The following is a 16,161-nucleotide window of genomic DNA, read 5'->3' on the forward strand; positions in this document are numbered from 1 at the left end:
AATTAAGCCAGCAAAAAAGGCTTTGTTTTCACCTATTTTAACCAAAGTTGGATGCGTTGCATTTAGCACATATCGAAAAAGAAAATGCTCTACCTGAATTGGAAAAGAATATTGTTCTACAGCCAAAGATCAGGGTCTGTTAAACAATGCGCACCTTCTCCTGTACTCACATGTTACTCACGTACTCACGGTCTGACGGGCACATGGACAAGTCACAGTAAAATGGCACGATGCGAGAGGAGAGCGCTAACCCTCCATGCTAAGCAAGCGAGTGGGGTCAATGTCGCGCCTTACAGCATGCTGACACAAAGGCTTGCATGCTGTTAGGGTTTTCGAAGGTATACACGCTATCATCACGGAATATGTCCGTCGTTACATACTGGAGAAACGCATGATATATTTACGGTTAATTTCGGGGGTTTTTTGGAGGGGGGGGGGGGGGGGAATACAGTTCATTTGATGTGTTACGCCGTTTGTCAACGTTATTTCCTGCAATACACTCAATCAATCAATAAATCACTGTCAAGTTTAACAAACAGTTTGTTGTCTGAGTGATGGTATTGCAACAAACTGAACAGATTATTCTGTTAAATATAACACACATGTTCTATAAGACTAACAGGATATTATGTTGAATATGACACCGTATTATGTCAGGATAACAGTATATAGATTCTAACATCACTCATACAACAGACTTTCTGTTAAAATTAACAGATTAATGTTTTGAGTGTAGGACTGACGCGTACGTGAAGAGGTGTCTATACAAATAACATGCAAATCTCGCCTTATATGACTTTTATGCCGAGTTTTTAGTATACCGGTATTTCACTATAAATTTATATACTTATTTATTTACTTTAAAGTAATGTGTGCGGTATATCAGTTGGATGTTATCAAAGGTTTGATAAAAACGACATTTACTGTGCGAAGTGTATAACATATATAACGTCGCATTTCCTTGAGTTAAAGCACCTACATGAGAAAACATAGACGTGATTTAAATTTCATATACAAAGGCCGTGAATTAGGTAGACCTATCTGTAAGATGGACATCTGTATTTGTGACCGGTATAATAGAAATAAAATATACATTTATGATTAAATATGCTCTATATAGGCCTATATATAAAAGAGGGCGTAAATCATGGCTGTAATGAATTCATTTGAATGCATGTTGTTCAAACATATGCGTTAAATCTGAATTATGAAAATAGCCATGCATATATTAAAAATCTAAACGTGATTGAAATTCTGTATGGTATCATATTTGTGAGGGGAAAACACCAAATTTGGGTTATGGGACGAAATGTGTAAACAATACACGTGCTAATACTTTGACAGGTTTTCTGATCCGACAACGAAATGAACTACAAACCCTTATACATGTATTATTATTATTTATTTATTTTATTTTATTTTATTTTTTTTTTGTACGACCTTATTTTCCAGTAGTACCCATGGCCTATGGAAGTTGATCTTGATACTTTGTTACTGGAAAACTGTTATTTGCTGGCTTGATAGGTTAGTTTATGATTTTTCTCAAATGAGTCTTGATTTTACCTATTCAGTTTTCGCGGCAGTGGAATCAGGTTTTTGATTGGCGTATAGACGTACAATGAATCCGTGACCAAAATGAAAATCGGACAATGAACGTTCCACTTACTGCATTTATACATAGGGCTATATGTTTCACGGTGACCTTTTCTTCTTTTACTAATGAATGGGTAAAGCTGTAAGCTGCATACATGTGCCAGATGGCTTCACTTTAACTAAACCTTACGGGAAAGCCCGATAATACACGAGTACAGGTTAATGTTTTCTCGGTTATGTTCGACTTAACCTTATTTCCGACGAGACCCGAACTGAGGTCGCCGGGTGATTTATTGAGAGCTACACCTTGACTCAAATTCAACCAATCAGCTTGGATAATGAAACACACCCACATTGTAACCAACCAGTAACGAAGATGACGACCTTGACCTCCCAAAATCGTGTCGGTCACTGCCCGCTGACAACTTGCTAATCTGTGCAGTCATGTCCAGTGCAAACTTGTCACGTCCGGTCAGAAAAACGCCCTAACGCCAATAAGTACTGAACTGTGCTATCGGACCTCAGTTCATATCAAGGACAAGACTAATGGTGTTAAGCCTCTTGTACGTGACGTGTTTTTTTTTGACTGAATTCACTTTATTTGTGGCTTGTGTCGTAAATCCTGGGCCGATATTGTTCACATTTCCCATTTGTTTTTTATTTTTTGTTGTTGTTTTTTTTTGTTGTTTTTTTTTTAGTTTTTTTGACTAATTTATTTTATCATAGTTCATTATGTTTTTGCTTATTTGTTGTTCATGAATGTTCCATAAACCTACACAATGCTTTATGCACCGTGTTAATGGCATAAGAATTAAATAAAAGGCACATGTTATTTTTATATGGCTTTTATGTGGTCAGTAAGGTAACGCAAATAATTTTCAGTTTCGAGTATTTTCCCAGCTGACAGTTCTTTCGTAACAGCTGGGGAATAACCAAGGGAGGTAAGCACGTCAGGTAGGTCGTTGTCAAGAAAATAAGCTCCGCCCCCATGCATACATTGACTCTATTTCATCAGCTGATCCTCCATCCGTCTCAGATGCTTGTCTGACTGACTGACTTTTTGGTGTTTTTCCACAGCCGCCATTGGAGCTGTGCTCAGTGTAACTCGTCATTTTAACTTTATGAATCGACCAGACGGAAGTGTTTACCGAATTTAAGCAAATCAAGGGTTGGAAACAGTGGTATATTGACTCTGTCCGGTTGAACGGAGGCGCTTCAACGGCCACAAAGAGAGCTGCCAGTGCAAGTCAATGTGTCGGATGTGTGCAAGAAATACAGACTCCAGCCAACTTTCGCAGGCTATGCCGGAGAAAAAGGTTAGTGATAACGACCTTCTTTCTTTCTTTCAAAAATCTCTTTCTCTAACCGCAAGTTATAAGTTCTTTCTGTGTATTACAGTACTTCATAGGTCAGAGAGCTCTGACTGAGCTCGATAAAGTGCCGGTAATAAATTAACAGATTTGCTGCCCGGAAAAAACGGAATAGGCCTGTATGCAGATATCCATTTGTGTCAAGCTGCCTTGTTTGTCTTTGACTGGACAGTATATATCCGTGTATGAAAAATCTGTTGGAACAGGTGTTTTGGGGGTTTTTTTGCTTTTTTTTTTTTTGTTGTTTACTGGAAATATTTTGTATGTGTCGGCCGTCACATAGGCTTCATTGTGTGATCAGTGCTTAAACCAATCCTTCGGCTTCATCGTGAGTTGCATCATTTTTATTCTGAGTATACCGGTTCTGTAGGGACACAATCACATATGTACTTATATTTGACGTCCCGGTACTGGTACTGCACTGTATGCCTCTATCACACACACCTCAAGCCATTTCCGATTTAGACATTAGAGGTACACAAAGGCTACCATTGGGTTAATTTGGCAGTCATGATAAAGAACTGACACCTAATTGACAGTGGATAGGTCGACATGGGGGTTACTTTTTACCCATTACCAGTGGCAGTGTTGCAAATGGATTTAATATTTGACTCTCTTGTTGTAAGCATTAGGAATGTGTGGCTCCAACATACAGATCCTTGTCACCACTCCTTGGGTTTCATGTTTCATCATTTATATGATTTCTAGCCCAAGTACATACATAGGTGTTCTGGCAACTGACAGCACGTAGGCGTGCAGTAAGACACGTATGTATGCTGAACAGATTACAGCAGGCATAGCTTTTGTCAATTCAAGAAATATTGTGCTGATAAATACAATTTCGATTTGTGAACTGGGCTTAGTTTACAGCTTAAATTTGTTAGACAGTTAATGACAAAAAGTGAAATATACATGTAGTGCAAGGCCAGACAACCACATATGTATACATGTATGTTGTAATTTGACATTTTAGTGGGTATGTTCAGGATAAGAATCGTCCTAAACCTATATACATGTAATTAATGTATGCCCGGCAAGCAAATATGGGAAGCAATTATATTGTAATGGAAATTAGTGAGTATTTCTAAAAGTAAGTAAATGCACTCAGTTTAATCTTACCAAATTTTACATATGTGATCAAAATGGGTAGGCCTAGTAAGCCGAGAGAATCATTTTTCATATGGCTTTGAAGTATGTATTATTATTATTGATTAGTCATTGCTGGTTGATTATTTCTATTTATTTATTTGCTGTTTTATGCCTTACTCAAGAACATGCCTTTACTTCTACAACAGCAGCTAACATTTTGGTGGAAGGAAACGATTATTTCTAATATTGTGGAAAAAGTACTTCTGTATTTAAAGCGCTTACATTACATTTTTCAATAAAATGTTCACATCTATGTTAGTGCATTAAAAGCACCATGATGTTTTCAATGAAAAACATTGTTTTTCAATAGCTGAATTATTTTTAGTTCAGTCATCTGATTATTTTGCCTGTCTAACAAGTATAATTATTATACATCACTGGTAAGTTTTGTAAGATGCCTAAGACCTGCCCTTTTGTAAGTTATGCTTTTTGATTTTAAATTTGTTTATCCCTTTTTTCTTTTTTTTTTCAGATGAAGTTTTGTCCAGTAGATTCATTTTTGCAGAACAATCAACTTGACTGTGTGTCGCAGATTATGGGATACCACCCACAGTACCTAGAAAGCTTCCTGAAGACTCAACAACAGCTGCTTCACGGAGATGGGCCTCTGCCATTTGATTACAGACATTACATCGGAGTAATGGTTAGTCTTCAATGTTCTATGTTAAGTCTAAGCACATGCCACAAGTTGAAGGGTGAAATACAAATTTGTGATGTTGCATTAGGAAAAGATGGTCAACCCAGTTACAGAAATTTCATGGATGGTTTTAATAACCATGATTTCTATAAATTCATATATGTCTAGACCAAAAACTGCCCAAGAAGTAGCCCTATGACAGGATGCTTTTGACAGTTATTGCCTATTCCCTAGACACCTTTATAACATTGTGTACCTTGCCTAACGAGTGACTACTGGTTGGATGCCATGGGTCAAGCTCATTGACAGGAGACATGTGAAGCATAGGGTTAGCCAGCTACCATTTTGACAGCTGAAGCAAAAAGTTAGTTCTATTTGAACTCCATATTTTCAGCACCTAATAGTAAACATGTGAAAGAAAAGTGACATCTGGACACTCTGCTCGAATGAAATGACCTGAAAAAGGATTGCATGGAAACTCTCTTTCATGATTTGTCACAAACTTCATGATGGCAAGATTTTTTTAAAACACCGACATCTGGAAGGGAAAAAAGAATCCAACAGGGAAAGTGAAGAAATAATTTTCATGTTATATAACTTGTTACGAGCAAATTTATTTTTTCCTGAAAATTTTTAGGCTTTGAAACACATTTTTCCAATTTTGAAAATGTAAGGGCTTTTTCTGAATTTAAATATGAATATTGGTTATGCTGTTTTGCAGGCGGCGGCCAGACATCAGTGTGACTATCTTGTGAAACAGCAGACTACAGAGTTCGTGTTAGCTGGCGGAGATGAAGCCTGGCTGAAAGGACTGGATTATATACCTCAGAAGCTGAGAAACCTGTATGAGGTCAACAAGCTGTTAGCACACAGGCCCTGGATGATAACAAAGGATCACATAGAGGTGCGTGGTTATCTCCCTTGGATGACTAAGCCCTATTAAACTAGGCTCAAAGATTATTTGATATTTTTTGAAAAGAAAAAATTATAATGAAATGAAGGGAAAAAAATGTGAAATGCGAATTAGTAGGAAGTGATCGATGGATGTATGTTGCAGTGTTATTGTTAATAGGAGACCAGCATATGTGTACAACCTGTCCTTGAACTGGGATATGAGACTGTGAAGGTCTTGCTGACATTTTGCATAACATCAGGTTATGACGACATTATGCAGCTTTGCCTGAATTCACACTGTTTGCAGTGAAGAGCAAAGTTAAAGACTCAGCTGAAATGCCGAAGTAATTAAAATTTCCAAGAGTTGCCTGTTAACTTCAGAATTTTGCCCTTTTGAATTTATTCAAACTGAATTAAAAGAAGTAAAAATTGCATTACAGTGTATGCATGACGATAAATTGTTACTTTGATGATCAGTTTATATAGGTTAACTCTGTGGGAGGAAAGTCAGATATGGCTTTTTAATTTTTGCGTTCCTTTAAGTCTCATAGCTTGGGCTAAAATTGAGAAATTCTGGAATTAAGTCTAATATTAGAGTTAATGGGGAACTGAAAAATATTGATATTGATTAAGAAGTAATAATATTAAATGACATTTTTTAAATCAAATTAATAAAAGTATACATGTTTCAAATTTCTAATTCCTCTTAATTCTGACCTTTTTGGCTTATTGCTTTAATTTGGGCACCCATTATCTGGCTTGATAAATGGGGGACAAGGTTATTTCACTTGTTATTTGTAGCAGCAGGGTGGGGCCGTACCCTTATTTCACGGTATAACAGCTGGGTGGGGCCGTCCCCTTATTTCACAGTATAACAGCAGAGTGGGGGTAGGGCCCTCCCTTGCTCGGATGACTAAAGCGCAGGCTCACATTGTCACGGCGCTGGCTGCCATTATCATGCCCTTGACCAATAAAGTCACAGCGATTGCTCCTTTGGCTACAGCTTTAACTGATGAGGTTTGTCAGGTATCTGACAAAGGGAAGTGGTATACTTCAGGCATTCGATTTCCCCTGCAAATAAACCTGCCCATGGTCATATGAGTGCTGAGTATGGCGGAGGAAAAAACATATGAAATAAATAAATTTGTACATATGTATAAATACGGTGTAACGTATTGCCCATGTTTAACATGCGTCGTTATTGTATTTACAGAAGTTGACAAGAGGGCAGGATAACTGGTCCTTATCGGAGGTGATGCACGCTCTCATTCTGTTGGCTCACTTCCACTCGTTGTGCAGCTTTGTGTCCGGCTGTGACATCCGAGACGAGGAGATTGAAGAGACCTCAACCAGCACATCATCGAACAACAACGTACAGATGCTCAACTGTAACAATGTACGTCTCCTGGTTGATTTTCTTGACTTTAACTCTCCATTTTGGAGCAGTGTAAATATGGTCTAATTTGTTGTTAAAGGCTACAAGATAGTGTAAATTTATTACTTCAGTCTTTATAGGTCGAATTTGGTTGTCGGTAGCGGGTAAAGGCCATTTAGGTTAAGGTGCTTGCCTTTCAATTGCTTGGGGCACATAAGATTCGGATTCAATCCCAGCTCTCAGTGCTCAGGCTGTTTGTAGGGCCGTGGTGACCATAACTAATGGATGATGCTCAGGAGGTCTTCAGTGTAGTCTGATGTTTGCTGAAGACAACAAATCTTCCCGCCAATATGGTGTGCATATCTCTATGTCACACATAGGAAAATTTGTGCATAAGGCCACACCCATTTAAAATGCTGGCTTACGGGAAGAATAATTTTTTTTTTTCTATGCCTGAGGAGGGTATAAAAATAAGAATAAAACTTGAATATGATGTAATTTGTGGAAAATGTGGACTGTCTGAGCAATTTTTCCCAATCAGTTACAAGATTGAGAATCCTTGAAAATTAGGAAAAATCATTAAAACCTTGAGGTCAGACAAAATAAGAAACTGGATTTTAAGTTTTATTCTGGCTCAGTTGATTAGCGCGCTAGCGCAGCGTAATGACCCAGGAGTCTCTCACCAATGCGGTGAATTCAATGTCCAGCTCATGCTGGCTTCCTCTCCAGCCGTACGTGGGAAGGTCTATCAGCAGCCTGCAGATGGTTGTGGGTTTCCCCCGGGCTCTGCCTGGTTTCCACCATAACGCTGGCCGCCGTCGTATAAGTACGGCGTAAAACACCAATCAAATAAATAAATAAATTAAACACAAAACAAACAAAAAAAAATTTAATGTTGCCTAACTTGCAAAATATTGGAGGTTTACCCATGGCAGTGTGGTTCCTTCACTCAAAAAACAGACAGCCGTCTTGTAAGTGAATAATTTTAAAGTATACCATTATACAAATCATATAAATAAATAAATGCATGTCTGTGTTCCAGAGTGCTGATGTGGGTATAGCTGCCCTGATGGAGAGGATGAAGAAGCTGACAGAAGAGAGCAAAGATCAACCCAGCCAAGAGGAGATGCTCAAGAGATTCGAGAAAGTAGAGACACAAAGTCTGGAATGTAAGAAACAGTCTCTGTGACCAATCTGTTTCACGGTTAAGAGCTGGTCCCTCACTGACTCAATTAACTAAAGTGTTAGTCTAGCAGCAGGTTAAAGGGCCCTGATATACAGCAGTCATTTAACTAAGCTAAAAATTAAATACTTATAAGTACATAAATTATTTGGGGTTTTTGGGTTTTTTAGTTTCTGTATATTTTTAATTTTTTAATTTTATTCTGAAATATCTGTATTGTTATCTCTGCTAAATGCATACACAAAAGAAAGTAGCAAGGATGCAGTTTTTTTTTTGGTTGCAGTCTCCAACAACTTTTTTTATTGTTCTTTTTTTTTTTCCTTCCAGTAACACTAGATGTGGCTCATCCGTCCCCGAGAGTAGAGTTGCTGAAGTATGTGGAAGACTCGGGTTTTGTGTATGAAGATTTCGCCAAGAGAGGTTGTGAGTCAGAGAAGCCTACCTTTAGAGCTCAAGATTTCTCCTGGGAAGACCATGGGTTCTCACTGGCTAACCGACTATACAGTGGCATCGGCAACCTGCTGGAAGACAAGTTCCGTGTGGCCTATAACCTGACCTATTACACGTAAGGCATTTTCTGTGTTTAAGTATTGTTTTACTCTTGTGTTTAAGGTGAGAACAGTTTGCAGAAAATGATGTAAAGCTTCAAAATTTTTTTGTAACTGTGAAGTTGCATCACTATTATTAAATATTTATTTGTCATCTTTAGGAGACATCATTATATAGTTCTATTCTGTGTTTACTTCTAGTCTTTGCTTCCCTAACATAACAAATGAGTCCTTGTTGAAATATTGAAACCACAAAAATGCTGCCTCTCAGTTTATTTGGAGTATTTTTACTTTCACGTTATCCTAAGCCTTCTGCACGGATTAACGTGAAAACATGCTGCAGTCATAAGCTCACCACGTTTCAGTCATGAAGAAATCAAGAATCAAGAGTAGATGGTTTATGTTTAAGTGTTAGGGGTTTTTGCATGGTGAAAAGTATATCAAAATGTTATATTTCGATCTTATTCTTGAACTTAGTTTCTAACAAAGGCACAGATAAACTTTACATAATTTACGGAGACAACCCAGGTCAGACACGTATGGAGGAATGGGTCAGAATATCCATAAAGTTGAAGTATAATCCACAATATTTTCTCATTTAACACTCACAAATTTAAAACTAGAACTTATAGTCAGATGAACAATTTGCTTTAGCAGACTTTCGATTGAGCAGGAGATAAGGAATTGATTTCATCCTAATCCCGTTGATTAACACATTAATAAATTCCGTTTATTGCACAAATATGCATCATGTGAAAGGGTTGAAGTAGATTATCATTCTTAACAGTGCATGTATATTCCGAATTCTTCAACATGAACAACTGGCCCCGACTTCCTCCTCCACAAATAACACATCACCCCGCACCCCCACCCCAACCCACCTCCCACCGTCTTCCACATACATGTCCATTGACATGCACAATCTGTTCATTGTGCTAAAACAGCTGTGGTGCTCAGCTGTCTGCTGTACACAATAGACATGCATGTCACTAGTGTTATTGATTTACATAGTGATTGTGAATGCTGTTATGATAATATTGAATGTCATTGAATACACACAGAGTATTTAATACACCATTAGCACCAAACACTCACTTGTTATATCAAAATAGTCTTTCACCCATCCTGAAACGTTTCTTTTAGATGAACAAGCTGTTTCTTGTTTTTTCTCGCTGCATGATCGTATGCACATTAGGACGCTACTTGCACAATCTGTCAATCATTATTTTATATCCTTGTTGTTGTGTCTTTGTTTTGAACTATGTTCTGTTAACCCAGAACTTACTGTTATCACAGGTAGTACACTGAGTGAGTGTATCATGTCTGTGTCTTAATATACCACCTATCTGGTAATCAAGTAAATAAATAAGTGGATTGTTTTGACAGGATGGGCCATAACACAGATGTGGACACAACATCGTTCCGTAGGGCTATTTGGAATTACATCCACTGTATGTATGGTATACGCCATGATGACTACAACTACGGTGAAGTCAACCAGCTGCTGGAGAGGAATCTAAAGGCCTACATTAAAACTGTCACATGTTACCCAGAAAGAACAACAAAGAAAGACATTGAGAGCGTCATGAGGGAGTTTTTGCATTCTGAGAAGGTACATAAATTAATAATGCTGTCCATTCTTCAACATTATAGTTAATGTTTTGTTTAGTTTATAAATAAGTTTTTTGATTCAAATATCAAAGGTTAATAAGACATGCAAATACTGTATTTGTCCTAAACATTTGCTCCAAAAGGTTGTTAGAGGTAAATGAAGGGCAAGAAAAATTTTCTTTTGATGTTGAAATTTTGTCTTACTAAGATCAATAGAATTCTCAGAATGGGACAAAATTGTTAGCTGTGGATGAAATTTTAGACCAAATACAGTATTCATCTTACATTTAATATTCAGCATTCTATAAGTATATACTTAGTCTAATTAGTAAATTTGTTAAAGTAATCTAGTAAACTTTCATTAGCAGATTGCAGCTAATTAAAAAAAAAAAAAAAAAACTAATAAACACATTGTAAAAAGAGTTCATCTATCCTTTTATAACATTTATAAAATTATGGACAGTCTTATAACTTTGTATACAAAGAAGACAATAATTGTTGATTTTTGATTCATGATTTTTCTGATTTTAGAATAAGATTGTGAAGGTAAAACATGAGTGAGAAGTTTATATTTTTTTCATCATGCTTCTCTACTGTAATCACCGTGAACATTCAAGCCTCACTCATGTTTTTGGGGGTTTTAATCATTTCAGGTCCATGTCAACCTGATGTTGTTTGAAGCGCGTCTTCAGGGAGAACTCCTGTATGCACTGCGTGCCGTGAACAACTACCTGACGTGAACACTTGCTAACAACTGCAGTCATCTGATTTTTCTCATTGTGGGCGTTGTTGTGGTTGTACAGCATGGTAAAGACCCCTCCTAGCGGTGGTGCTACAACTACTAGCCCGGCAGGGCCAGCCGTAGTGTACAACCCATGCTGCTTTGGAGGCGGGGTCAGCTGGACATGTCAAGCCTCGTTGCTCGAGGTCTTTCTCATTATCTGTGATAAAGTGTTACTTCTGGAGGATGTTGTTTATCCGATGTGGCGCAGTCCATTTCTCTGCTTGCCCCCTCCCCCCCCTCTAAAACAGGCACTTGTCTGCCGAAACTTTACATGCACATTGTACAATGTACAGAGGCATTATCTGAACGCCTGAAAGTGCATAACAATTTGTGCTTTTACATTAAAAGCACTTAGTGCAGAAAAAAAGCTATTTTTTTTTTGTTTGTGTTTGAGGGGACAGTTTGTTTTTATTGTTTCATGACCTTATTCCCAATCTAGTCCGACCATGGAAATTTTTTTTTTGTTTTTTTTTTAGTGCTCTGTTTTCTACCCATCTTTAATAATAAATCCCCAATTACTATAGGTTGTTAAAACCGCCTGTTTGAGGGATCTTATATTTAGAAGAGATCTCATTTGCTGATGTTTAACTCTTGGCTTGGTCTTCTATCTTTTCCAGGTATGCTTTTATCAAGCTCAGTCCTTAAAGCTTTATATGCCTAGAGTCTTCAGACTGTTCTGAAGGTGTGATTGTCAGTAATAATGTGTTGCAAGCAGCTTTTTAATTGCATGAAAGTAGAAGATGACTGAACTTTTTGTTTTAGTATGAGTTGTAACATGCTTTGATAAATTTGCATGGGAGATTGATCTCGAGGTTCTGCCCGGTGATTAGATGCCAGGTGTCGGAACCAAAAATTGCATTGTTGTGAATGGGTGTTTAATAACAATGATAAACAGTGCTTGTCCCTTGTTGAACTGTGATTTGTCTGATTTCCAGCGACGCTGTATACTAGCTGTGTAATAGTATTGTAGAAAGACTTGCCTCGATCTTCACAGTTCTGTTGAATGTCACCATGTTAACTTTTCAGCAATTTTGCAGTCAAACCCTGTGATGTATTTTCTGATCAGACGGGTTATTAAAATGCCACCCACCTGCTTTAAACTGTTTTTGGCATCTCACCACCTTTCTTGTAAGTTTATCACCCTTTATGACATCTTACCACAAGGGTGATTATGATCCCACAAATATTACATAAATAAAAAAAATAAAGTAAAAACATACAAAAGAGAAAAAATTAATTTTTTTTTTTTATTTTCCATATATTTGTAGCTGTCCCTAACCTGTCTAGATTTTAATATCAAAAACCAGGTTTGGTGGATGTGTATTAGATCATATGACCTTTAACCCAATCAGTCATATCGATTGAAACCAGCCATTCCAAAGTATTGTGAAATACTCAACTAGAAGGTTCTAGGTCCGTCACGAAATATGTATGTGCATACATTGTATTATTATTTTTTCTTTGTGAGAAAAAAAAATTGCCATTGAAGTAGAAGGCTTTCTGCTTTGTACATTTGTGTGATGGAAAATTGCCATTTTGTTGGCAATAGATGGCCATATTATTTTCCACACAGACCATTTAGCCTGTGTATACAGTATTATTGCTTCCCTGTGTTAATGGTTCTTGTTGATGAACAGGCGTTGTGCCCAAAGGGTCCATTTAGTGTGTATGCTGATAGAAGTAGCTGCTAAAGCATAGCCAAATTCAGTGGTATATTTCTTCAAATGTCAGGGAAGTATTCAGCTGAATTTGGCATGGATGGTTCAGGCGTTTGATAGTTGCCATTGTGCCATGCACATATTGTACTATCAGTATGCAGTGCTCCTTGCGTTGTTGACCCTGTTATTGTGGTTATTTGACTACACAATTTGAATTGCTGTGAACCATCTAGCAATGAAATCTCTTGACAGCCTAACCAAGGGCTAATATTTGTGAACAACATGTTTTATTATTAAAACTTGCTCTGTTTTTTTTTAGTTTTATTTATGTATTGCAATAAATATTGAATACTGCAGTCGTTGGTTCTTGCTGTTGGTTTTTAATTTTGATTTTAATTCTAGTTGTATTTATAGACTCAAGTAAAACCAAGAACACTTTAAGACAGTCCACACAAGAAGTGAACCAAAAGCCATACAGTGATTTAGGTAGGTAGCTGTTGGATGATTTGAAGAAAACAAAACATTAACATGTCAGACCATTAAACACATTTAAACACCATTAAAATTCTAATAAAACTCGATCTGTTCACCAGGACGTGTTTAATAGTACTTCACTGAGTTTTCTTAAAGAGAGCTACTGCATCCACTCCCCAAGCCAGGTGCTGATTTAGCACAGGCACTCCAAGTTGTCAGACAGTAGTCTGCACACTGTAGATAGACCGTGCGAAACGTGAGTGATATCACAGTATATAGTCATGTACACAACAGACGAGTGATATCACAGTATATAGTCGTGTACACAGTAGGCGAGTGATATCAGTGTATGGTCGTGTACACAGTATGCCTGTATACAAATATTTATCGACATACTCGTCAGTGTACTCGGACCAGATACTGGCAGGAATAATAAATGAGCTTTGACCGATATACCAACTCTATAATTAATGCCCCGGGGGTTTAGATCAGGGTAAATTTCCACCCACATTATTAAAACCATGTGTTAAAGGATGGCAAGTTTATTGAGGACCTATACTCCCAGTCACTGCTAAAATTCCTCTGCATTTCCAGAATCTGGGTCAATCAATACGGTGGCCTTGCATTATAGGCCGCGTGGGATGACTGAACCTTTGGCCCGATTTATAAGGAACGGATTCTTCCGATCCTTCATCAATGAACCTAAAAGGGGAGCCGTGATTGGTCATGGTGTGACGTTACCAAAGACTAATGCCATATAAGGACTGTCCCAGACCTAAGTTATGACGGAAGATGGCATACATTTAAACAGCATCTATACATGGCATCAGGGGCACATGTATACGTACTTTTGATAGCTTACATAGACAGATTTATTTATTTATTTATTCGTAGACGACTTGGTAGAAACAAGGTACAAAAACTGAGTTCACCAACGTCATATACAAACAAGAAAAAGTAAATTAACAATACAGAAGGTACGAAACAAAAATATAGATGAAAATGGTCAATACCCTACATATGCCAACAAAATCAGACTAGATTTTCTCAAAAGGATACATGAATAGGTACTATAAAACGAGTAGTACGGTCTTGAGGAAAATGATGAAAGAATTATTATTCTTTTTTTTTAACTTTTGAGGCATGACTATTACATGTCTTAATAACCCCACTTATTTTATGCATATTCTCCCTCAGTGGTCAGCGCCACCGTTGACGTCGCGACAGAAGGCTACTTAATTTCCGGACTGACCGCTGGGGCGTTAGGAAAACTGTAGTTTAAGATCGCTTTCAGAAACCCCCCATCCCCCCCACACACCAAGATAAAAGCTAGGGGGCTTTTTTTTTGTACAATATATGCATGTCAGTCCACATCATATATTCCGTCTGGTATTAAGAAATAAAAACAAAGTGTTTCATGAATCCTTTAATTACAATATGTTCTGAATAAGGAAGGTTAGAACTCTTCGTCAATGAAACATACTCTCGTAAGATTTAAATCAACATTAATGCTGTTATAAAGAAATACACCGGGAGGTCAGTTCTAGAACGCTCTGCGCTATAAACAACGTTTTATGCAGAGCCTTACATGTATACAAGTAAGCCTTACGTCAAACTTTGATCGAGATGATATTATAGCCGAAAGTTCCATTACACGCAGTATAGGAACAAAAGATAAAATTACGGTATGGATAAACGTCTTTCGTATGCATATCCATCATGCAAAATAATATAAACTTTTTGCACCATTTCAATCCGATTCATTCTTTGCTAATTTGACCATACAGGTGCTTGCTCGAGACTAAACATCAAACACCTCTCTATAAAAGTTACTATAGTCTTTTAGAAAAAAAAAAACCAGTCATCTTGCAAAGGCTTTCAGACAAATAACCTTAACATGATTCTGAATCAAAATACGTGATCTCATGCATGCACCTTTTCACGTGTGTAATAAGGTGACAATTTCTTATTAAAATGGCTGACTGACTGATTGATTGATTGACTGATTCCTTGATTTTTTATTCATCAATCTACCATATATGTCATACAGAGGTGTACCGATATAGGACGATATATTGGCGGGAACAAAGCTCACATAGCTTGCTCTGTCCCAGCGTAGTGACACATTAATGCTGATGACTGTAATGGCGAATAATATAATACAGATGGCAGATGACTGTTTTGTTTTTTTATCCTTACGTCTTGAAGACTTCCTCTCTTTTGTCAAACAGATATAAGACATTTATTAACCCAAAAAATTTCCTCCAAATCACAAAACTGCTTATATGTAATAAAAGGTAATATTTAATGTGACCTTTGGTAATTAAGTCAAGGTAAATTTTTCGAATCCTTTTAGATTGATTGTTGTTTAACAAGGCTGTGGTCAAGAATTTCACACTTTCAAAATAGCGGTGCCGGGTGTATGAGTGAGAAACCGATCTTCGTCAAGTACCTGCTAATCCCTCTTGACTTAAAACAGTGAGATCTGGATTCGAACACGTGACCTCACTGATCTCTAATACTATTAGATAGGGATTACACATAGCAGGTAACTCCATAATTTTCGACTTGTATGGAGGTATATCAATTTTCAGAATGTGGACTCGCCCCGCTACAATTATAAAGACACAATATATGTGCCCATATACCTATAGTGACAGAAAAATTATTAAGTACGATGTTAAGCCCCATGCGTAACATACACACTTTCAGAATGCAACATTTCTGGCGTACGTGTTCCCTCTCATTTACTGTCCTTTGTCTCAACACTAATAATCCGTCACCATGAAAACATCAATGTATGATTAAAAGTCACCAATATCCTGTCGTGTGACTGTAGAAAATTATAATCGCAATTTGTCCAAAACAATTTTCGATGAAAAAAG

The 16,161-nt window shown here is 37.3% G+C and overlaps 1 protein-coding gene across 2 annotated transcripts; it reads left to right on the forward strand.

The window, feature by feature from the left end:
* The first annotated feature begins 2,051 nt into the window (after positions 1-2,051).
* LOC135467319 (sestrin-3-like) lies at positions 2,052-13,161 on the forward strand. 2 transcript variants are annotated; one of them, XM_064745091.1, is made up of 9 exons: positions 2,052-2,156; positions 2,671-2,909; positions 4,585-4,755; positions 5,471-5,653; positions 6,857-7,039; positions 8,061-8,187; positions 8,529-8,766; positions 10,136-10,361; positions 11,014-13,161. In XM_064745091.1, the coding sequence occupies exons 2-9, from the start codon at positions 2,844-2,846 to the stop codon at positions 11,098-11,100; spliced, it is 1,281 nt and encodes a 426-aa protein (XP_064601161.1). In that variant the 5' UTR covers positions 2,052-2,156; positions 2,671-2,843; the 3' UTR covers positions 11,101-13,161. The 2 variants fall into 2 exon arrangements, with proteins under 2 accessions (XP_064601161.1, XP_064601168.1); XM_064745098.1 differs by lacking the exon at positions 2,052-2,156 and having other exon boundaries at positions 2,635-2,909.
* Positions 13,162-16,161: the final 3,000 nt, after the last annotated feature.

Source organism: Liolophura sinensis, chromosome 1, assembly GCF_032854445.1.
Source record: "Liolophura sinensis isolate JHLJ2023 chromosome 1, CUHK_Ljap_v2, whole genome shotgun sequence".
In the NCBI taxonomy this organism is placed as follows: domain Eukaryota; kingdom Metazoa; phylum Mollusca; class Polyplacophora; order Chitonida; family Chitonidae; genus Liolophura; species Liolophura sinensis.